Source organism: Sorex araneus, chromosome 4, assembly GCF_027595985.1.
Source record: "Sorex araneus isolate mSorAra2 chromosome 4, mSorAra2.pri, whole genome shotgun sequence".
Lineage (NCBI taxonomy): Eukaryota > Metazoa > Chordata > Mammalia > Eulipotyphla > Soricidae > Sorex > Sorex araneus.
Window position 1 is genome coordinate 162,679,704 of NC_073305.1, and position 25,274 is coordinate 162,704,977.

The following is a 25,274-nucleotide window of genomic DNA, read 5'->3' on the forward strand; positions in this document are numbered from 1 at the left end:
GTTTCCATTTTCCTCCAATATTTGTTTTACATCACTACATGAAACATATTATGTGGCCTGCCAGTTAGAAACTAGCAGTCTGGAAACCAAGAATAAGGTTCAGTTCTTCAATATTTATCTGATTTTTTTGTTGTTGTTGTTGTTGTTATTATTTTAAAGGAAGGAAAAGGAGAGTAGGAAAAGTAAGAATAATCTTAAGGCCAAGTTTCAAAATGACTGCAGTTTGTATACCTTGGACAAGAACAGTTGGTATGATTTGGGCCATAACACCGTTATAGAAATGAAAAGCATATGACATACAAATACAAGTAGTAATTAAAAGAACACAAGTAAAATCCACCATTTACCTAATGAATAGCAAGAACGATTATCTATGATTCTTAGCATTTCTATTATTTGACTCTATGATGATCAATTTATGATTCTAATGCAACACCCGGAAAAGTCATACCTGATAAAACTCTTACCACTGCTAACAGTATCCATGGAAAATTACTTTGAAAGACTAATACACATTGGTATTTCATATAAACTAGTCTTTCCTCCCCCCAAGTCTCCCATGTTAAACCACTAGATATCAGTTTAAAATTCTTGTACTCTGGGTGTTATGAGTTGAAAAAGTGCGGAATCAAGCATAACGAACCAAAGTTCTTACACAAACTGTTTCTAGAAATGCACTGCATTGAAGTCCAACCTCCTGATGTAGCCTGGATAATAGGACACATTAATTTGTCATTTTTTTTTTCAGTGTTAGCTTGCTATTCCAAAGTTTTTGTCCTCATCCACCATAAGCCGTGTAAAAGACAAATACATTTTTGCTGTAAAACAAATAATTTTAATTGTTTAAATTTAAACATTCGATTACACAGTCAAAATTGAAAGCAATTAAGCTGACAATTATTAAAGGCTAATTAGAAGCTAAAACCTAACGCAGACAGTTTTGACAATTACCTGTCTTCTTTGTAAGATTTGTATTCTTTGTAATCTTTTGGAGCTTTTTCCTGCTTTCTTGATCCACTGGATTCCCTGGAGCCCTTGGAATCCCCCCGTTCTTTACTTCTTTCTTTTCTCCGACGATCAATGTCATGTCGAAGATCAGCAGAATCACACCTTAATTTTTTATCTCCCTAGAAAAGACAGACGTGAAATACAGATTTCAGGGTATATAAAAGAAAAACATTCACAGCAAAACTTTATGCCATTTTCTAAATTGGCATCTTATTGTCAGAAGAGGTTAAATATTAACATATTAAATCCTTATTTTTTAAAGGTACTATTATCAAGCATTTCTGTACAAGTGCCAATAGGACTAATAAAGTTAATAAAAAGCTAATTATATTGAAAGTGTCAGATTTCTTCTGCTCAAAGCAATCCATAATAAACTTGCCCATATCAAAATGGTATTTTTTCATCATCACCACTCATCCTTCCAAATGTCATTATTTATAACAGCTGAACAATGATAGAAGTTATAATCTATAGTTGTGGATACCCCTCTGCCTATTATGGGATCCTAAAAAAGCAATTCTCATCATTTAAACCTCGTATTAAGCTATTTCAAGTAAGTTGACCATCCCAATAAGAAAAAAAACCACTTAAAAGAATTCTATGATTTCCAGAACATGCACGTGGAATAAGATTAATGAAAACAACTGAGTGTGAATAATAGTAAAAACAAAGTCAGAAAGATATTATTCCCAATCCTGTACTCTGTTATTTGGGGCCATATACTGCCCTTTCTCAATTCAGGTATTGCAACGGACATTAGTTTAACTGGGTCACAATTCACCTCCTTCTTGTTCCATTGCCTTTTCAAATACTATATAATTTAGGAAGATGGAAAGAGGCATCTAGGAATGAAGAAAAATTATACATCAGTAAGATGCTAAGCAATGTGGACATCCTTGCTAGTATTCAATAATAAAGAGTACTTAACCTGGGAAGTCTAGCTATAAGCATTCATAAAAATGAAAAAGCTTATCTCCCAATGCTATCAACTACTCACCTAGTTTTCTTAAAAACAGAAAATGTAATCAAGAACAAAAGACTTGCTACTTCACTCAGACATTTTAAAGCCCGCAAGTAGTAAGGTAAGTACTTTAAGACTCCAGCTATGTATACATTGATTATGCATTAGCACATCTATGCTAATTCCTACTGACATAAGAAAATGAAGGGGAAAAAAAATCATATCCACTTGTCACTTCCATCTATCACTAATCACTATTCTCTCTTCAGATCAAAATCTGGCCTGAATAATGAGAGAAGATAGATTCTCTGCCCAAATATAGACTAAATTATTGGTAAAACAATACTGATCAACACTGAACCCAAGGTATTTAAAGCAAAACTTAGCAATTTTTCCTCAATCTTTATTCTTTAATATGCCCATGCAAATAACCACATTCTGAGATCTAAAGTCCCTATCAAGTTCAGAACATGCCATATTCTTTTAATTGTATATAATTGTCAATATTTTCCTAATACCTAGTTATTAAATACCTCATCGAAACACAAGTACTCCTATTTTTCTAATTCAAAACCCAAACTTCAAGAAACCAATTTCTTGGTACTTCTGAGACAGCACAATTTGAACAGGCAATTATATAGTACTTTCAAGTCCCCTTACCTTTAAAGAGAGATCTGTACCCATTCTCTTTCCACCCATTTCCACTATAATTTGATGGACTAATCTAGCTTACCTAGAAAATAATTTCATTTCAAAGACTCCCTTTAACAAGTAAATTCCACTGACAGAACCCCTCTACATTACTCAGTCTCCTTTCTGAAATTTAAAAGGCCATTTTCACACCAATCCACAAATATTACAACACACAGCTTTTGAACAAGTGCTTCATTAGTAAACCAAAATTTAGCTCATTTCTTAGATCAGATCAAAAATGCCCAGTAGCATAGAGATTACTTCTTGATCTCTGTGAAGAACCCAGAGACACTAATCTGAGCACATAAAAACCATGATTTATTCACTTTGGCTCATCTGTATTACCTCAAAGTTATTAAACTCTAATCTACTTTATAATCTTTAATTTTATAATTGTCCTCAGCTGACCCAAGATTCTTTGTCTTAAAACCAATTTCATACTGTTTTTTATAAACTATTCTAGGTTTAACTCATAAATTACAACACCTGCTTAATTTATTAGGAAAGAAAACTATATACCATTACCATAAAGACTGTATTTTGTAAATTCAAAAGAGGCAAATAATTTGCTAAGATTATACTCAACACAACATTATTATCTAAACTGAATTAATTTGAAAAATAATGTTCATTCAAAACTTACCTTTTGACTTTCTTCTTTAAAAACTCTTTCTTCCCCTGCTAAACGGGTATGCTTCCTCAGGGCACTTGGAGAGATGTCAATTCTCCTTAATAAAAAATAAAGTTCATTGTAGTCACGAACTTAGTGGCTTTTTTAAAAAATGCTCCTAATTATATAAAGGAAATGCCGAAATTATTTTTTTCCGAGGCTATTAATTCAGCACAGTAAGGTTACTAATCTAACTTCTAATATAAAAGTTAAGATTTATTGAAAATAAATTAAAATGTCTGAAACAGATTTTTCAATCTAAAAGAAATCTAATTTCATTTTTTAATAACCTCAAACATTTCAATCATCAAAACCAGAAAGACTGGGCCTGAGATTATAGCTCAAGGGGTAGAACACAGACACAGCATATGGAAAGGCCTGAGCTCTACTCCAGACACTAAAGAGTCCACAAGCCTGGCCAGTGTCATTAAAAAGGTTGACCAGCCCCTAGTCCTTTATCTTTAAAAAGAGTACAGCTTTCACTAAATTGAATACAAACACTTTAATATCATCAATTATAATAAACTATGACACAAACACAGCTTTCTGTAACTGATTTTACACATTTAAAGACTCCTTTATTTTATTCTAAGCTTTTTCTTGCCTTTAAGAACGTAGTGTCAACTACAATTTCCCAGATCACTACAAAACACACCATTTATGTACTAATCACTGACTGAGGTATTTTAAAACACACCATCACCAACATCCTGCAGAAGAAAATGTTACCCTCGTTTTGTAGATGAAAAATACAATGTTCAGAGATTATGTAATTTGCTCATCACTACAAAATGATACAACAGAACTAGGCTTAGAAAATAACTGACTCGTTTCAACTGAAGTTCATGCTCTTTTCATTAAAACTAGTTCTATACCTCACCAAACTTCATTTTACACAACTGATAGCATTCAATCTCACCCTCAAAAAAATCAGATTAAATTTATATCTTCATACTAAAAGTGGTAACGAACATTTAAAACTAAAACTAGTATAAAGCATAAACTAAAGAGTAAATTATAAAATTTTCATGAAATATATATAGGACTTGATAACAGCAGATTTCCAGTATAAGATAGTTTAAACACTATACAGTCCCTACCAATACGTCTGCAAGCTCTGATCAATAGCACACATAATATACCTGTGTATCTCAGGGCTCTTTTGCCGAGTACTATGCTCTTCAGTGGCTTTCTGATAGGATGTGAACCTCTCGTTTAGGGTCATTGAAGATGATTTGAAGTATTGTTCTGTTAATTTAGGAGAAATACTGCACAATTAGATATATTTACTTTTAGAAGGTCTTTCAGTTGTGACAGAAGAGCATGTAGCAGGTGAAAAGAAAATAAAAATACTCAAAGAAACCTAGCAGAAGAGAACTGAAATTACAAAGATCTCCTACCCTTTTAATTTCTTGTACCTGCACAGGTGATGCAATATTTCTTCCAAATCCCTGCCAATACTACATATAATCCAAGAATAATTTCGAGTCTGTAATTCCATTTCAATAATGCACTACACTTCCCCCAAACAGAACAGAGAATACTATGTGTAACTGTCCTTCTACCTTCCCAGTCAATATGTAGATACTTCAAATAATTTGCAGAAAACAAAAAAATACTAACATAACTTCAGCTGGCCAGAATAATGATATCAAGAACTGTGCTGGCAACAAAAACTGAATTTAAGAAAAAACTGAATACCACCATTTCAATCAAGAAAATATTTTTTTAGTTAACATTCACTATTTAAAAAATCTGGCATCTTGGCAAACCTGACAGCACATGTAATAGTTGTCTTTCTTTTAACAATTTTATAATTAGTATTATCAATACCGATTAGTTTTTAAACCAGTTCAAAATATGTTGTAAATGTAAAATAGACACGTAAAGTCATGAAATGTTACATTACGAAGCAAGCTATCTGCTTAACAGGTCAACATACATCTGTGTCAACTTACCGCCCAATATCCAGCAAATGTCTCATAACCAATCATTAAAACTTGAAACGGCCACTACAAGGGTAGTGCCTCAATCATAATTCCATGAAACCCAGGAATTTGAGCTAGCAACTCAGTTTTTATGCCATTTTTGCCAGGAAGACAGAAGATTCAACTTTGCCTGTATCTTTCAACAGCTATTTTACTTTGAAACATGGATTTTGCCATTTCAAAACATATTCCAGGACCTAGTTACAATGAAAAAGAAAACATCACTGGGCATTTTCAGCTCTGTATTAAATAAGAGCTGTTCAGATCGGATGCACAATACCAATAATGAAACATAACTACAGATTTTTTAAAAAATGAAAAAAAGTGGAAAAAATTTTTTATCAAAACCTAATCTCAAAATTCAGCAATAAATATAAAATACAGATAGGTCCCAAAAAGTTGAAAAAAGAAAAACATTAAATGCCTTCATATTTTATGTACCACAATATGGTCATAAATTGGTGTTAAAACCTAATTATAATCAACAAAATTGTTACCATGTTTAAATACAGTAAAAAAATTCATTAGTCACTGTTTTGAAACATCAAGTGCATAAATAGCTACTGACAAATTTCAGGTACAATAAAGTCAAAACTTTTGTTTAAAAAAAAAAATTGGAAGACCAATAGTCAAGAAGACTGTCCTATATAAGAATCTATTTCACAGTAAGCTGCCTTTTAAATAGAAAAACAAAACCTAATTGCCCATAGTCATAACCTAAAGCCTATGAAAGTAGCAACTGAAAATAGAATTCATACTAAACAGTATGTGAAACACCCTTAACATTCATAGGACCTAAAAACTGAACTGTCATTACTACTCATTTATTCATTAATTTAACTTAAATTTCAACTTTTTTTCCTTTAATAATTCCAACATTTTTCAATTCATTTGTCATCTGTAAGAGAGGTTAAGTATTTTATAATAAAGTAACAATACAGAAACTTAAGGCTTTTCTACACTGGCTTATAAAGACTCAACACTCAGTAATAAAACTGCCAGTTAAAATTAAAGTAGTCCAAGTACTAAATTATTACAAGTCATATGCATGCAATGAAAGACAAATGCATTTTGCACTTGTACAGGCACCATTTCAGAAAGCAAATTCGTAATACTTTATAATTCTCAGGTTTCCGTCTGTTACATTTTAATCAGTTTATTATAACCACATTTTAGCACGAAGAAGATAATCTTTCATGAAGCTCTATTTCCTCACATTTTTAATGCTAATCATACCTGCTGGCAGAGATATATAAGCACATAAACTAAACATAACTCATTTTGGAGCAAGAAATATTTCATTCACAATATTAACATTCTAAACATACCTTTAACATGATGAACCAAGGACACAATGTGTTGAATAAATGACTCTGAAGTGCTTTTGCTGGCCTGTGGCAACTTAATGTGGTCAAAGATGGATCGGAATTCTTGCTCCTTCTTGACAGAATGGACAAGTGTACTAGCAAGTAGCCTGTCTTTAGTCAAGGAGGCAGGTCTGGAGCATAACAGTAACAAACACACATACAAACAAAATATACCAAATGGTTTGAATATGAAAATGGGAAGTGTGTTCAGAAAATAAGTAACTGGAAAATTAACTACCCATAATTAATTACTGGGTAGCTTGTAGAATTACCTGTTAGAATCATCAAGAGGAACAGGTGCCATTTTGAGTTTGACTTCAGGACGGTGAGAATCACTGGCTATCATTTTGATCCTAAGTGGGCTCTCCTCTCTGAAGGTAGACTTTTCTCGTGAATCCAGGTTCTTGTGAAGAGGGGGACTGTAATCAAAGAGGTCTTTGAGCTTTTCAGACTTTACCTGCTCAGGTGACTGAGTTTCTTTCTTTACTGTTATTCTCTCAGAATTTTTGTCGTCTTCCTTGTGCTTATCTTTTGTAGTGCTAGGCCTCTCCACTACATATCCAGTCTCTTTAAGTTTATAATTTTTTTCTTCTCTAAATCCATCACTTTCTCTGTTGCCTTTCAGTGAAGCTTTGGACTTGTACTTGGGTCCCTCCTCCTCAGTATTCCGATGAGATGTGGATGCAAAATTTTTACCCTGATCTGCAAGGACTGACTTCCTGAACTGTCTATAATCCTCTGTCTCCTCTGTGTCATCCCCTTCTGAATCATTAAACTTTTGTTTTCCAGACTCTTTGTCACTGAAATAATCTAGAGCTTCCTGATCTTCCCACTCTCCCTCTGCCCTCCCTTTTTCTGATCCTTTCTCCTTTGGAGTCTCTTTATCTCTGGTATTACCCCTGTCGAGCAGGAAAACTCTAGATTCTTCATCTGTGAACCTGTGAATAAGCAAAAAGAATAGTAAGTCTAGATTGCATTTATTGTGAATCACCTTATCTGTGCTAATAAAATGCTACCAGTAATGAGAGCAAAACAACCTATTAAAAAAAGTGCCTCTACAGATTTTACTTTTTTCAGTGATTCTACACATGCAACACTTTTTAAATTCAAGTCTGAGAAACAGTAGTAACTTGCCTATCAGAATTCTTATAAATAAATTTCAGATTCATCAGTTTATTGTAGTATTAACATATTTAACATTCTAACTGAATCATAGAACGGTTTATATTCTACTCTATGATTCCTGACAATAGTAGTGTATCAATTTAATAAAATTAATTTTAGCCAATACCTACAATTGGGTTCAGAACAATTTCAGAACATATCATAAATACCATGCTCGCTCTATATTCCCTCATTTATAATTCAATCACCCTACATTAGCAACCAATTTTCAATTTTTAAGCACCTCTTAGCAATGCCTAAAATCAGAATTAAACAAAATATTTAGAATGTCATTAAAATACATTATCCCTTTCTATTAGGCATATTTATAAAAATTGGGAAGCTGGACTGTTTATTAAGATTACATAATGAAACCACATTATATACATCACATTATGACAATATGTTTTACAGGCTAATCGCTAGTTACATTTTAGCCTACATAATTTCTTCTCTTTTACAACCTTTTTTCTGGAATGAAGTTTAAAAAAATTACGTTTTAGAAGAATACAAACAAATCTGAGTTAATATAACTTCCAAGTGAGTTAAAACAATATAGAATTACAAAAGGAAGCCATGAGCTAAACCACTTCACAATAACAATCATTTAAATCCAGACAAAAATTCAAGGGAACAAAAAGATTACCATATCCCAAACACTCTATTTTAGTTCTTACCTTTTTAAGAATTTTCCTGTCTTCGCAGTTTCCTGATCTCCCCCATCAGGATAAAATGCACGTCCCCTAGACTCATCTCTTGGAGCATTCTGCGGTGTGATTGTCTTTGCAGGGCTTCTTCTTGAAGGGATGTGATGAATTGGACTATTTTGAGAAGGACTGTATCGACTAGATCCATTTCCAACAGAACCAGATCCAGACCTTTCAGGACTATGCTGAATGGAATGTGAATGCTGAGAGGGGGTATTTTTTGCTGAGTGGACAGTACTAAGCATAGGAGCATCAGAGCATGATGAACTCTGACTAGGTGGTGTAGCAATAGGTGAAGGACTGTGCGGAGATCTAGGACTATTATCATACGCTGAAAGACCAGGCCAAATATCACCAGATGTAGCTGATGATTTATTAAAGTCATCAATAGATTCAGATGGGTCATGTTCAAACGTATCTTTTGGCTCCTCTTGTGATTTACTTTTTAAAGGACTCTCTTCTTGAGGCTCCCCTTCTGCTTTTTTGGTTTGTTTTTCCTGAGACCCTCGTCTTTTAGAAACAGGAGATTTGCTATACGGGGATGAAGAACGAGATGATGATGATCTTGGAGACCTAGAGGATCTATATGACCGACGAGATCTGCTTCGAGATCTTTGAGAAGAAACCGATCTTCTTTTTGGACTCCTAGAACGTGAACGACCTCGTCTAGGACTCCTAGAGTGTCTTCTATTCCAGACAGGTCTATAACCACCACGATGATATCTACCACCTCCTCCTTGATAATACCCTCTACCCCTTCCTCTATACCCATAAGGTCGCCTCATTCCTCTATTATTTCTGTAATCTCGACGATAATCTCTAGAATAAATACGATCTCTACTGCGAGACCTTGAATATGTCCTGGAACGAGACCTAGAACTAAAAATAAAATAAATATCAATGCAAGAAAAGTTAATTCATCCTACAATTCTAATTACTTCTGCTTGAACATAATGTAAATACATTGTCAAAATCAGACACTTTAAAAAAAAGACTCACTAACTGTAAACATTCATTGGTTTCATGGAACATAGTGTCAATTCTAAGGTAAATAGTAATGGGGGACCAGAGTGCTACAGTCGGTAGGGCACTTGCCTTGAAAGCAGCTCATCCATATGGGATGCTGGATCCCCGGCGCAACATCAGGAGGAATTCCTGAGTGCAGAGCCAGGCATGACCCATGAGCATTGCTAGGTTTGGCCCAAAAAACAGAAACTTAGAATAAATTAAAGGCCGTAGGAAAGAAGGCACAGGAAAAAGGGACGCAAGAATCAACACGTCCAACAACACAAAATACCAAACTACAATAAATTTATGCAGGCATTTCAAGTGATAAAGTAAAAGAATACCTACAGACAACTAATCACAGTGAAATACCACTAGCTTAAAAAAGTTAAGCTGAAAATAGAATTATGAAATACTAGTTCGTAGTAAAATTTGGATGAAAAATCATAAACTACTAACTCTTAGTAACATTAGGGTGATTTTTATTTTCAACCTTCTATCTCTAAAATTTTCTATACAAAGTGCTAATATGTAATGCCAGTTATTCATTTTTGAACAAATCTATTTATGAAGACTTCAATCAGGAATGAGAAACTATGAAACATGCAAAGATTTTTTCACAGCCAGTCTTTCATTATCCAATTCCTCTTAATAATAAAAATGCAAAGAAACGTAACATTAAGAACTTGGGATCTGTAATCAAACTAAGCAGACTCAAATCTACATTCTGCCATTTACTAGATTGCAACCAAAATAACCCTCAATTCTCCAACAATGAGAATACTACGTCCATTTATAGGCTTGAGAATAACATATTAGTGGTTTTAGCACTGTCTATAACAAGCACTCTAAAAATATTAGCTGACATATCATTAAAAAAAACTAGAAACACCATAATTCACCTGTATCTCTTCTTTCTAGAGTGTGATCTTGATCTTGATCGAGAACTAGACTGTGATCTAGATTTTGATCTTGAAGAATGTGATCTAGAATTGGAGCGACCCATTTCTTTTATCCTAGTCAAATAGGAGAGCAAAAACGGTTAAAAAGCACAATACACCTAGAAAGTTTCACACTATTAACTTATTGTTAGGTACAAAACTGAATTTTATAAGACAACTTTTTCAAGATAATTTATCATCACTTTTTGGGAACGAGGCATACAGAGGGGGTAGGCCAGGACACACCCAGTCAGCGGTGCTCACTTTATTCCTTTATCTGTATTCAAGAATTATTCCTTGCAAGTTTGGGGACCATATGGAGTACCAGCGATCAAATCTGGGCAAATCACATGCAAGGAATATAAATTCCCTACCCCCTGTCCTATGGCTCTAGCCCCTACCATTACTTTTTAAGTGAGTAGAAGTCAGTCAATAATCCCTGATCAAAACTGTACTTTCACCTGCATGACAGATACTGCATGTTAAAGAAATGACAGAAGATTTTTATGGACTGCCCACCTATGTGTCTCAGTCCAAAAAGGCAGCAGCTGCTCAAGCCAGAAAGATCAATGAATGATATCAGACTGCATAAAGTATATTAGATGGTATTCCGTGCCCAATACAAAAGCCTACCTCTCCTGTAAAAAGACAATCATCAGAAAATTTATTACAGGTAATAAACCTTGAAACAAATAAAAGTGGTGCAATACTAAGAAAAATCAACCTATCAGACCATCAGTTCAGTGCTTTTTGGCTTTGAAATAAGTTACCGTTATAAAATACTGCCTAGAATAATGCTGGGTAGTCTCCTAGCACAATAAATTCTAAGTCAGAACAGATGAAGCTATAGCTGTTCTACTGTCATGACTACAGAAGAAAAATTAATTTATAACAATTCCCAATTCTCCCTTATTTTATAAGATGAAAAGGATATAAAAGATAAACCATATAAACAGCAGCAAGGTATGTGAAAGCTCTAAGAAAATAACTTTAGCACCATCATCCTATCTTTTCTTATACTACGGCTAAATACAAATAGAATAAATTGGACCTCCTTAATTAGAAAATCAAAAACAAAACTTTCATTCCAAGTTGATTTCTACTATAGTTCTTTCTAAATTTCCAAAACTTATTACTCAAAACTAAGTATTTCATAGATGGACGGAAGGGGACACCAGTGAAGGGACTGGCGTTAGAAGATTTTACACCTGAAACTCAAATCATAAGTAACTTGTAATTTGGTAATTAATTCACAGTGATCAATTATTTTTTTAAATATTAGGAAGCACTTCTACAAACAAATTCATTAAACTTCAAACTGCCACAAATTCAAGTACTTCTCCCACAACTGATGACTTCTGAAAGCACATATTTTACCTCAGCTTCACTTAAAACAGTACTTCAAAATACTGAGTCAGATTACATAAGAGGCAGTAACATATCTATAACCTCAAAAAATATAAATGACTTAAGTTTCAACAAAAATCACTTCAAAATAAAGTATTATCTTAATGGATAAATACCATCTTTGTTTTCATTTCAAGTAAACAAAAATACACAGAGTTGAAGAGGGGACCAAATGAGTTGAACACAAAATTCACTTAATACAGTGCTTAGCAAATAATCAGTTTTAATTACCTTAACCCTAGTGAAAGGGAGAAAAGTTATGGAACTCCTCTTGTTGTATAAGGGAAGATGAGTTAAATAAACGGCTATACATTGTCTTTTTTAAACAGTTTTTTATGTTGTGAATCTTTAAAGAGGTATGTTTAAGAAGAAACAGCAAACACTCAACCTAGAAGGTTTAAAGAGAGATATAAAGAGAATCTTTTTCCTAAAACTTACTTTTAAAATCCAATTTATTTAATGCAAATCACCAATACAAGCAAAATACAACTTACAATACATCACTTTTAATCACTAAATCATAATTCAGCAGTAATACTTTCTCTAAAAGTCCAAACTACAATTAGACAACATTACCTAGGATTTTTTGCAGATCAGGTAGTCAAAGTGAAGTCCTAGTATACTGTAAAACTTCCTGAAGACAATGTTCTGAGAAACTAATCTCTAAATTCAAATACCTGGCAAAGATAAAAAAATATAAATTTAATCATGGCACATTTAGTACAGTAAAACTTTTAATAAAGGGAGGAAATGAAAAGTAGCTAACCTTTAACCATAAAAATCTAGGAACTTAGTTTTAATCAAAATTCAACAGTGGCATTAACTGGTAGTATGCACCTTTACTTTTTAAGCATTCAATTTTAGGCTGGGAGCTCCGTCATCAGATCTTGTGTTTTGTTTCTACTTCCCATATAGATACATACATACATGTATACATTAATTATAATTTTAAATTCTAATTTTCCAATTGGACCTGAGTTTGATCAATGGAACAACATAAGGTCCCCACAGGAATGATTCCTGAGTGCACAGCACACCCCAGTGTGACCCAACAAACAAGAAAAAAGAGCAGACAAATAAATGAAATCTACTTGAAGTCAATACTTATCCGAATTTACCACTTCCAGGAGATTAAATGTCATATAAAACATTACACAAAATACTGAAAACTTAATTTATAACATTCAGGGGTTATTATATGCTTAATTTAAAATAACAAAAACTGGAGGAACAGAAATGAAACAATACAAGATTGGTGCTTGCCTACACAGAGAACTGAGAACAGAGAACACAAGCTTATGTTTGAAATGGATATGAATATCTATGAATCTTTCCAAGTGCTCAATCTGAAACAATATGCAAAAAGATTGGAAACACAAAGCCTAAAGATATAAGATTAAACTAGTGATTCAGAAAAAATTTTAAAGTCCCCTAAAATCCAACTATCTCAACCCAGAAAATTTAACAATTTCTCTGTCATGTAAAGAATCAATTGTCAAATCCTTACTCCAAGTCATTATTTGTTGAAGTCTGAAGGAAATATATACTAAAAATAAAAAAGGGAATTATAATATATATACTTCACAATATAGAAATATGTTCAGGCATTCAGATCAAGAACTCAAAAATCATGTAAACTATGACAGAAAAAAAACCACTAAACATGTAATACTTGCTATGTAGTATTTCATATCAGTTTTTAAATGTAGGTATATGCACAAAGCACTATAAGGGTAACCTGACTAGGTCCTTGCTCTACAAAAGACACAGATGTGCAGAAATCAACAATTCATAGACAAACATTTAAGTACCAACAATGCCAAAACTGTTCTATGTGAAAACATTTCATTTACTGCCCATAATCTTGTGCGCTATGTATTTTAAGACGTTACATTCCCTCGAATAGAGGCTAGGTTCAACTGAAGGTTAAAAATAAAATTATTTAGGTGAAGAGGACTAGGGAAAAAGGCCCATGGGCCCTAAGATGCTTAACATTTAAGCTAAAGATCACAGTGCCAAGATCCAGAGAAAGCGCTTTCTAGGCAGAGAAGGCTAATTTAAGCAAATTCAGGGTCAAGAAACCAGTCAAGTTGAGGCAGGGTAATCAGAAAAGGGTTAAAGAGAGGAAACCACCAGATCAAATTGTCATCTACCAAGTAGGTCAGACTAAAGAGTCTAGATTTTATTCTAATATAAGGGGTGAAGCAGCTGGCTGGTTTGTCCAGGGAAGGCATAACATCTGACTTACATTTAAGATGGCTGTAGAGGATAGAAAACAGAGAGGAAAATAGGAAGACAAATTAGAAGATATAAGTTCAAAATAATGGTTGCCCAGACTAAGGCTGGAACAAATAAACATGGGGAGGAAAAAGCAAATCTAAAATCTAGCTTGAAAATGTAGCCAACAGTACTCGATCATAGGCTGTTAGGGCTGTGGAGCAAAGGAACAAAAATCAATATTGTCCCTAAATCCTACAGGGGCTCAAACAAACGGGAGAATGGAAAGTTGGGGAGGAGGGGGGAACAAAAGATTTTGTTTGTTCTCATAGGTTGTTGCCCATGGCTACAAAGTACAAGTAATCCAGAAATTGGGCAAGATTTCCAGATTCCAACTCCTGTTCTCTTTCCAATATGCTGACAGGTTTCTAGTATTCAAAATTAAACCTACTACTCTGAACAAAAAATTACTTTTAAAAAAGTAACCACTTCAGTTATCTTTATCCACTTGATTCATCAACATCAGTAAAGTGACAAGGGGATAAATGAACAAATTAAGGGACTATTGGCTACATAAAAATGACTTCTAAATAAAAGGCAAAGACAACCCTACTCAATAAAATAGGGGAAACTAAACCTACCAAGATGGATATTTTAGTTTACACATACGTTTAGCCTGTTAACAGTTTCAGGTAGTTGAGGCTCTGTATTTCTGTAAAACAAATATTGCTCTTCTCATTTGAAATAATCCTATCAGGTAACATTCAGATTCAATTCCAAAAAAACCTAAAACCTAAGTCAGTACCTCTCCTCCCCTCTTAATATATCACCTGTGTTTTTGTTCGCTCTCCTCACATTCCCTAATAACACACAAAAAAGAGAAATACTAAAAAAGATTCTGAGGTAACAATGATGGGCACTATTTAAGAAACTGGATGTAAACAACAAAATTTGTACTAATAAATATAATCTAAATATTGAATCTATACCCTGGGCTACACTGGCCTTAATTTCCTTTCCTACTCCTTTAATGAATCGTCAATATCATTGAAAATGTACAAATTTCAGCTAGTGATCAACAATTATGAATGAAGTTTCTGGAAACTCAATCCAATACTTTGCGTAGATTGAAAAAATACCCATTTCTGCATGTCTTCCCATTGCAGTTAATCTTGCGATTGACAGAAAGCTATCCACAAAAGTCATTCAATAAATTCAACTCGACCCCAGTCTACCAGAAAACCCCTTTCTTACAGGTTTGTTTCCAGGTCCTAACAAACTAATGCTCTTCAAGAATCTTATTTTTAAAAATCTCCTTTGCTACCACTTATTCAAATTAAAGGGGATTTCAGCGTTTAACCACATTTACTAACGAAAACAAGATTCTACCCAGAACAACAGATTGTCTTAAGATTCCTTGACCATGAATAACTTTAGAAACATTTTACATCATCAATTGTTCTAACTTGATGTGGATCACATGAAAAATAAAATAAAATTTTCAGTAATTTTTCCTATATAACGGTCTGTCATTGTCTTAACAGTAAACCAGAGATAGCAACTAGAATGGTAGAGGAATGAGGATTCACAAGGCAAGAAATTTTGCATATGAACCTCCTCCCACTCCCTAAAAAATCATAGTGCTGAAACGTAAAATTCGTGTCAGAAAGCAGTTTATCCGTTTTGGTGATATTTGCCCTCAATTTCTTTGCCCATTCATTCTAACGTACTTTTTCTTCATCGAGTGCCGCGCTCCGCCGCCAACATTTCTGTCGTAACCGGCGCCGAAATTACTCGAACGGCCGGGCCGGAAGTGCCGTTCCGGGCCGAACGCGGCAGGGGCAACCGGAAACAGTAGCTAAGCACCCCACTCCTACACCGCGGCGCAACCGACTGCTTCAAAACGGAACGGGTCGCCAGGGGAAGCCGAGACTAACCCCGCAGAGAAACACGCCCCCGCGACACCGCGGGCCGGAGGCGGGCGCCGCGATCCGTTAACAAGGCCCGCAGAACGGAACCTTCCGAGAGGAAACAATTATGAGGCGGAGAGAATTAAGTACGAGTAAAGAGGAGTCTAAAGGGCACGGCGAAAAGCGGTCTACCTACCCGGAGAATCGGGCGGCCGCTCAGTAGTTACATCGCCGACCGAAAGGCCCGGCGGCAAAGCGACGATTGCAGCCAATGAGAGACGCACACAAGATGCCCGGCAGGAAGCCGCGAGAACCGGGGGGCGGGGCGCGGAGAAAGCAGCCAGAGCGCGTGCGCAGGGCGAGCTCGCAGTCGGGAGCGCGCGGGAGCACGGGCCGAGAAAATGGGGGGAAGGGTTGATGAGGCGGCTCTGCGCACGCGCACGGCAAGGCCGCGCGGTCTCCAGGTCTCGCGCCAACATCACTGCCGCGGGAGCGCGCGCGCGAGCCCTCCTCGCTTCTCCCTCACCCCACCCCCACCCCTTTTACGCCTTTCGCCCCTCGAAAACCTGAGGGAAACTGACGGGAAAACACCCAAATAACGGCGCGACGCCTCGTGGGTTCTTCTGTCGCCGTCACACCATCACCACCCACAAAAGACTCAATAAGATTCGTTTCGTCTTCAGCGTTCACTGCCCTCTGAGAAGTTCGAACGCAGCAGGCGCCCTACCTGTCAAGCCGAAGGACGGTCCCCTGGAGCTAGCTCCGTTGTTAACTACACAGCGGCCATCTCCCGACTCAAGAACGGGAGGAAAACCATAGAGGTAGCTTCGACGCGCAAGCTCGTCTCCGTCACTTCCGATTTGGGGCGGGGCCTCCGGGCCACTAAATATCAGCACAGGCCCCGCCCACTCTCCCGCCCTAAACCAGCCCGGCCGCCTGGAAGATGTTGCCTGAGGCTTTCTGGGAAGTCGCGGAAGGAGTCTCGCGCGAAAGTTCGGCGGCTCCGCCTTCCGGCCCCAGCCTCCGCGGGTCGGCGGTACCAGTGCGGGGGGCGGGGTGTGTTTGCCTGCCCCTCAGGTCGCCTGGGCCTGCGATGGGAGTCGCTGGCGTCATTTTCTTATCTTGGAACGGAGGACCCTTTGAATTTTTGTTTTGTTTCTTGGGTTACACCTGGCGATGCACAGGGGGTTACTCCTGGCTCTGCACTCAGGAATTACTCCTGGCGGTGCTCAGGGCACCATATGGGATGATGGGAATCGAACCCGGGTCGGCCGCGTGCAAGGCAAACGCCCTACCCGCTGTGCTATCGCTCCAGCCCTCCCCCTTCGGATCTTTTACCCTCCCATTTTTTTTGTTTGTGGTATTCATTTTTCCTATGGAGTTGAATCCGACCAGAAACAAATAATAATAATAATAATAACCCCACTCTGAGGAAAAGTCTAGCATCGTTCCTTAAATGAAAAGCGGCTGCGATCGCGCATCCCAGCGATTTTCCCTACGCCAGGAGGCGCCCACTTCCTTGGACGCCTAACTAGAACCTAGTGAGGGAGCGGGGAGGGAGGCTTTCTGCTTTTCTGGAAAATGTGTCAAAGGCGCTAGGAAGGAGAGAAAGATGGCCACGACCTACGTCGCTTCTTGAGTGGCGTCGGACCCGCTCTCTCATCCCAAAGGGTTTTTTCCTGCAATATTCCGGGGCGGCTGGGGCTTGTTTAGCCTCTCTGCTTCAGAGAATGCTTTTTTGCCTCGCGACGTTATTCACGCATGACCACCCTCACCTCGAAACGTGAGCATAGACGTGGGTAATAAATCCGATCCCGAAGCCCGACATCATTGGTGCGGGCCCAGAACTATTATAGATCCAGAGAGCGTGATCAGTCAAAAACACCTCATCGGGTCAGAGACAGTGGAGTCACATTTCATTCACCCTGAATTTGCGATCCGAGCTGCAATGCATTTCCCTCCCATTTAAGACTTCTGAGACCTGCGCTTTCTCCCTGAGGGTCTTAATCGGTTAGTACTGGGATGTTTAGAGAAGTCAGCTGCCTGAAAGGATTTCGAGGTGGTAGATAAAGGATCTTCTTCCAGTTGGGTTGACGCCAGTTTTGGACCCTGGGTGAGAATTGAGCACCCCATACCACTGCGCAAGCCAGTTGGCTCCCCCAACGCAACTGAGCAGCTCAGTTAGAAAGAGGTAAATCCCGTTTTTGCATGGGATGAATTCTGGGTTTTCTCTTGCACACCCCTTGCCCCTCCGCCGCCATCTACAGCTGTGGTGTGTTAGTTCCAGTTAGGTGGTAATCTGTGCTGAAGGGCTAAACTATTTAAAAAGAAAGGGAACTGTAGGTGGCTCAATCAGCTCTGGGCAGTTTTGTTGGGAGGGTGTGTGGATAGGTTGGGAAAAGCAACCCTCAGGGCTAAAAGCTCTTAATCCTTTTATTTAAAACTACCTAAATCTGCTTGCAGTGCCATACAGAATCTTAAGCCTTTCTCTGCACTCCTATGCAATTGTACTGAAAATGAAGTCCTCCTATCCCAACCATTATAACTGCAAATTTAAAATGAGCAACAGAGGAGGTGTATTGGAAAATCCTTTTTTTAAAAGAATGGGGGATGGCTAGCAAGATAGTACTACGGGTAAGGAATAGCATGTGGCTGACCTGGGTTCAATCCCCTGCACCCCGTGTTGTCCTGAAAACCTTAGATGCGACTGGAGCTCAATCTGGGCACAGTCAGCAGAGACACCCCCACCCCCCAACCTAGTGAGGTGTGACACACACCCCATCCCCCCATGCCCCCCCTCAAAATAAAACAATGAAAAAACCTTCCAGACTTCTCGACCTGGGTTGAACTTGATAATACTATTTTGCTTGTACAACCAAAACTTGAAGATTCTAGACTTATATCAAATTTTATACACATTGACAGATTTTTAATTTGACAACCAGAAATTCTCCATTACATACTCATTTTTGTAATGATGCTTTTGTTTCCTGTTAAAATGTAAGTACTACTAGGAAAGCAAAAATCAACAGCCCTAGTAAACAGGGCTATTAGGTAAAAATTTTAAATTATCCCAGGAAATATAAATTTTAAACAAGAGTAAAGAAGAATATGGAAATTTTACATCTACTGAATTGGCAAGCATTTTAACTCAACATTCACTGTGAATATATTTGTAAAAAACCTTGGATGTACTCAATTTTGATTTGGGGTTTGGTTTAGGTTTTCTTTGAAGAAACTGAAAGAGGGGTCTATTTGGGGGCAGACTACTGTGTGTTTGGGGAGGACACTAAGGGCCACTCTACTCCCTTGCAGGGAGTTTAGGTAAAAGACATCCTGGTGGAGACAGGAAGGGCACTACTTCAACCAGGCCCACTCCATGTTTGGGGATTGCTCCAGGAGGTGCTCCAGGGACTACATGGTGCTAGCCTCACTTCTTGTGAGAATGCCTGCAAGCATCTTGGAGCAAATGCTATTCGTGGCAAGATGCTCTACCAAGTTGAGAAAATTTCCTTCCATTCCCGATTTGGTTGTTGACTTTTCTTTGCTAACATCCCTTCCAAGTTCTCCGTTGGGTTAATTTTGTGGGCCTTGGTCAGTTCCAGATTCAACACCAGAGTCACAACTAATCTTGGAAGAGATGCAAGCAAGGATACATGGGGTGGGTGTGGGGGGTGTGAACCCCGAAATAGGCTAAGTCACACCCCACAGTCTCAGCCATGTAAATTCATGAGCCCACTTCTACAGATCCTGGAGTTCCTGACCCACAGGGTGGTATATGTGGCCACCATGCTCTTCCTCCAAATTCCACATTCCTGACAAATTAGGTGGGAAAGTAGAATAGAATACAACTAAACTAAATAAATAATAACACTCAACTAGTAACAAACAACTTAGTAAATCCTTAGTGATTGAATGGCCCATAGTGATACAACAATTTTCACAACTTTTCTTTTACTGAAGTATTTTTTGATAATTCCATTAGCCATTTAGTTGTAACAAGCAATATAAAATAAATTGTTCCGTGCCTTCTAAGGGAGCAGGCGGGAGGGGGAGGAGGGAAGGTCACACTGGTGGTGGGATTGGTGTTGGAGCATTGAATGCTCAGAACAACTGTATTATGAACAATTTTGTAGAACATAGTGTTGCAATAAAATTTAAAACACTTTAGAGTATTTTAATAACAAAAAAATTGGAAACACCAGACAAGACTGGATATTTGAAAAGGATAGAAGACAGGAGTGAAAGTGGAATTGAAAGTCTAATAGAACCAACAAGAAAATCTCACTCACTTTACTGGTTTTTATTTATTTTGTTTTTCCACTCTGTAGATTGAACAGATTTGTACTGTTTAGGGAAAGGTGGTTGGAGAGGGATTTATAGGTTGCCTCTTTCCACCCAGAAAATAGTGAACTTTAAATAGTGATGAGCAGACAAGCTGAAAAAATGGGATCAACAGAAGTTCCCTAACTGGTCTGGGGACTGGACTTTGACTGCAGTTCTGCTATCTCCTCCTTTGATTCTTACGCTTCCTGAACTTTGTATTACTTTGTGTTTCCTGTTTTGGGGGGTGGGCAGGGAGGAGGGTGTAAAATGAATACTGATACTTTTTTAAAATCTCCCCTTTCCCTTCCCTCTTTTGTAATTGCAATAACCAGGGGTTGCACTTATACTTGTTATGGTACCTGCACATTTTGGTTGTAGTACTTTGGGAAGGCCTCACACACTTCATGGTCAAATATCTTTATAGTCACAGTGCTTGCTTGGGGTTACCCCTCAGTTTGCAGTGCTCACACAAACTCAACCTGGCTGCAGTATGGCTACGAAATTTCCAGGGATCACAAGCAGCAGGTCTGCCAGAATTGCATGAGACATCTGTAAGTGCCACTGAGGCTGAGTACTCAGCCTCACTCTTGCCACATCCCAACCATTCCCCTGTGCTATTACTTGAACTAACTGGTATATTCTCAGTAAATTTATTTTTTATTGGGTGAAGGGGAGGCTTGTTTCCTGGGTGGAAGGGAAATACCCGGCTATGCTCCAGGTTGAACCTGGCTGAGTTTACAGATCACTCCTGTCAGGATCAGGAGGCCATATGGGTGCCACGGATCAAACCCAGGTTAGCCTTGTGCAAGGCTATCCGCTGTACTATTTCTCAGATGCCATAAATTTCTTTTCTGAGTGAGTTAACCAAAAATTGCTTCCAAATAAGAACACTGAACTCCAGGTCACAAGGAGAGGCAGTTCCTATTGAGCAACACATCTTCCCAGATGGCCTGGCAATTTCCCATATCTGTACCAATGAAATAAATGGTCCCCCTTACCTAATTCATTTTCGGTTGGTGACTGCAAAGTTGATGGGAACTTTTTCCCCCCTCATCCTTTTTGCCTATCATGAATGGAGGGTTTTTTCCAATGTTTAAAACTACCAAATTAGGGGGTGGAGTAAGAACACAGTGGGTAGGGCGTTTGCCTTGCACACAGCCAACCCGGGTTCGATTCCCAGCAACTTATATGGTTCCCCAAGGATGGCCAGGAGTGATTTCTGAGTGCAGAGCCAGGAGTAACCCCTGTGCATCTCCACAGGTGTGACCCGAAAAGCAAAAACCAAACAAATAAAAAAAACTACCAAATTATTCATCCAAATGCTATTTGTTTACTCTTTCTCCTTAATAGTCATCTATTTTGAACTTTTTTTTTTTCTGTTTTTTGGGTCACACCTGGCGATGCACAGGGATCACTCCTGGCTCTCCACTCAGGAATTACCCCTAGCGGTGCTCAGGAGACCATATGGGATGCTGGGAATCAAACCCGGGTCAGCCTCATGCAAGGTGAATGCCCTACCCGCTGCGCTATCGCTCCAGCCCCTTGAACATTTTTTAAAATTTCAAATTGCGCTGGAGTGATAGCACAGCAGGTAGGGAGTTTGCCTTGCACGAGGCCAACCCGGGTTCGATTCCTCCGCCCCTCTCAGAGAGCCCGGCAAGCTACCGAGAGTATCTCGCCCACACTGCAGAGCCTGGCAAGCTACCCGTGGCGTATTCGATATGCCAAAAACAGTAACAACAAGTCTCACAATGGAGATGTTACTGGTGCCTGCTTGAGCAAATCAATGAGCAACAGGATGACAGTGACAGTGATTTTATCATTGTTCTTATGTCCCACAAGATTATGCAAGATTTATGCATATCTTCCACACAAAGATAAAACAAATTGAACATAGTATTTTTTTTTGTTTGCTTTTTGGGTCACACCCGACGATGCTCAGGGGTTACTCCTGGCTCTGCACTCAGAAATCACCCCTGGCGGTGCTCGGGGGACCATATGGGATGCTGGGAATCGAACCCGGGTCGGCCACGTGCAAGGCAAACGCCCTACCAGCTGTGCTATCGCTCCAGCCCCAGAACATAATATTTTAGTAAGACATATTTGTCCAAAATGTATACCAGCTTTGCAGTTCACTAAGAGAGGCAATCCACCTAAGATGAGATTTAATAAAAGAATTATGATTGAATAGTCAATACAATAATTTATTCTTTAAAAGAAACAGCTCTGGGGTGGGGGTGGTGAGAGGGATACTGGGATCATTGGTGGAGGTGAATGGGCACTGATGGAGGGATGGGTAAACAATCACTGTATGAGTGAAATGCAAACACAAAAGTTCCTAAGTTTATAACTATACATCACACTGATTCTCTAATAAAAAATTAAAAAATCAAGATACATAGAAGGACACACATAAAAAATTTTAAAAATAAAAGAAACAGCTTCTTCCCATATTTTTTTCTTTTTAGCTTTTGGACCACATCTGGCTGTGCTCAGGGTCAGGTGAAAGACTAATGCTTTACCCACTGTATTATCTCTTGGGCTCCAATCTCTCTTTTAAAACAAATACACACTTGCAGACAAATTATCTCTTGGATTTCCTCTCTAAGAAGTCTTAATGCTCAATTCTACCCACACAACTAAGAAACAATTCATCTCACAAGCACAGGGATAAAACCACATAAGCAAAGGGTTAAAAGCAAATATAATAAAATTTAAAAGTTGGTAAGTATGACATCAATAAACATAAGGGGTTTGATTTTAACTACAATATAAAGTAACTAAAAACTTTAATTAGCAGGATATTATTATGTGTTTGAAAAAGATCAAGTTATGTGAGAAATGGTTGACAGTGCCAAGGGAGAGCAATTATGAAGCTGTTTTTAGTAGTTTAGGGGAGATAATAATCATGGAAAGAAAGAAGAAATTTAGGTAATATGTTTCAGAAATTGACAGCTCTTGGGTCTTAGGAACTAGTCAAAAGTAGATAATGATTATCATGGTAAGGAAGGAAAAATTTAGGTTATTTCAAATATGTTCCATAACTTCCAGTTCTTAGGAAGGAGAGATAGTTCAACAAGCAGGGCACATACTTGATACCAAAGCCACCCTGGTTAATGCCTTAGCACTACATATAGTCCCCAGAACATAACCAGGAGCAACTCCTGCTCAGAACTTTGAGTAGCCCCTGACCACCAAAGAGTGTGGCCCAGAAACAAAACAAGAAAAACAGTTCTCCCCCATGGATTGCATTAGCAGTTTGGGAAAGGGGAGGAAATGATGTTGCTCTAAGGTTTGGGCCTTGATTAACTGGATTGATTTAATACCATTACAATAATTGGGATAATCCAAAATAATCAGAAAAGGAAGAATCAACATATTGGGAATTCTATTTTGAGTGGATAATGTTTGAGAGTGTTGTAAAACATTAAAGTAGAGGAGCAAAATATATACAGTGAAATGTGGACTGACAATTTACTGGAGATAAAGCACAAAGATTTACAACAAATAGGATATGGGCTGTGGAGTAACAAGAGAATATGATTACAATTCTCACACCAATTCCAATTCCTCACCCACAGTAAATTCCCTGACACCACTTGGGTGTTCTATAACTCAACATAATTCTCACACCTACCTACCAGAATATAACATCAAATTCCAAAGGTTTAGGGATCAGTCTGACAAGATTACCCCCATTGCCCTGACGATCAGAAGTCCAGGATGTTACCTACGTTGCTGACCAACAGGGCTATAGATCATAGGTTTCATAAGTCACCTCCCTGAGGTTAATTAATTTCTAGTGCAATTCAGTGACTCCAGAAATCAGTTTATTCTTTGAACTAACTGTTTATTACAAAGGATATGAATCAGCAGCTAAATAAAGAGATGCACTAGGGCAAGGTCTTGAACTAAGACGACTCTGTCCTTGTGAAGTTTGGGGCCCTGTTTGTTTGCGCACCTGGAGCATTGAACCTAATCCTTTTAGGGTTTATGGAGGTTTTGGTACAAAGGCATGACTGATTAAACATTGGTCATTGATAACTGATTCAAATTCTAACTCCTCTCCCATGCCCAGAATTTAGTGACTGGGACTTTTGGTCCCTAGCTTCTGATGGTGGTTGGTTTTCCTGCCAAACAGTTCCCCATTTTTAGTGGACTTTTCCAAAAATCACTTCATTAACTTTAACAAGCTCAGTTCTATTTAAAGGGAGTTTGTTAAGAAGAACAAAAAAACCTGTTTCACCTTCAATGGGTGCAGATTGATAAATGCTATAAATAACACTATCATAATGACCCAGGACTCTATCCTAAGAATCACTTTAGAAATGTTTTATAGGGGCTGGAGTGATAGCACAGCGGGTAGGGCGTTTGCCTTGCACGCGGCCGACCCGGGTTCGATTCCCAGCATCCTGTGCATCGCCGGGTGTGACCCAAAAAGCAAAAAAAAAAAGAAAGAAATGTTTTATAGAAGAGGCCAGCGAAGTGAGATAGGATATGAGTTAAGTCGAGTGAAAAATTTATTATATATGATTCCAATTTTTTTGCACTTTAAAACACAAATGATTTTTTCACAGTTCAATGGGACAGGAATCTGGAAGGGATGACCTAGAAGGTTCTGGCTTAATTTCTCATGAAGTTGTAATCAAGTAGCACTGTAGCACTGTCGTCCCATTGTTCATCGATTTACTTGAGTAATGTCTCCATTGTGAGACTTGTTGTTACTGTTTTTGGCTTATCGAATATACCACGGGTAGCTTGCCAGGCTCTGTCATGCAGGCGGAATATTCTCAGTAGCTTGCAAGGCTCTCTGAGAGGGGCGGAGGAATCAAACCCGGGTCAGCCTCATGCAAGGCAAACTCCCTACCCGCTGTGCTATTGTTCCAGTCCTGCTTGTCTATCTAGTTTTT

The 25,274-nt window shown here is 38.1% G+C and overlaps 1 protein-coding gene across 5 annotated transcripts in view; it reads right to left on the bottom strand.

Annotated features, from left to right (window-relative positions):
* Nucleotides 1-17,030, bottom strand: part of BCLAF1 (BCL2 associated transcription factor 1) — a 28,575-nt gene extending 11,545 nt beyond the window's left edge. The window contains exons 1-10 of one of the 5 annotated variants that reach the window (XR_008629762.1): nucleotides 16,766-17,030; nucleotides 12,488-12,588; nucleotides 10,466-10,579; nucleotides 8,529-9,437; nucleotides 6,960-7,625; nucleotides 6,649-6,818; nucleotides 4,475-4,580; nucleotides 3,306-3,390; nucleotides 952-1,127; nucleotides 656-818 (exon numbers count right to left, since the gene is read on the bottom strand). Coding sequence is in view for 4 of the 5 variants with exons in the window: in XM_055134948.1 (XP_054990923.1) it covers nucleotides 952-1,127; nucleotides 3,306-3,390; nucleotides 4,475-4,580; nucleotides 6,649-6,818; nucleotides 6,960-7,625; nucleotides 8,529-9,437; nucleotides 10,466-10,569 (2,216 nt within the window). In the remaining variant the exon portion in view is untranslated. Of the gene's footprint in view, nucleotides 1-655; nucleotides 819-951; nucleotides 1,128-3,305; nucleotides 3,391-4,474; nucleotides 4,581-6,648; nucleotides 6,819-6,959; nucleotides 7,626-8,528; nucleotides 9,438-10,465; nucleotides 10,580-12,142; nucleotides 12,257-12,487; nucleotides 12,589-16,234; nucleotides 16,345-16,765 lie in introns of those variants that run through there. The other 4 variants (XM_055134951.1, XM_055134948.1, XM_055134950.1 and 1 more) reach the window with 4 other exon arrangements.
* Between the last annotated feature and the right edge of the window lie 8,244 nt (nucleotides 17,031-25,274).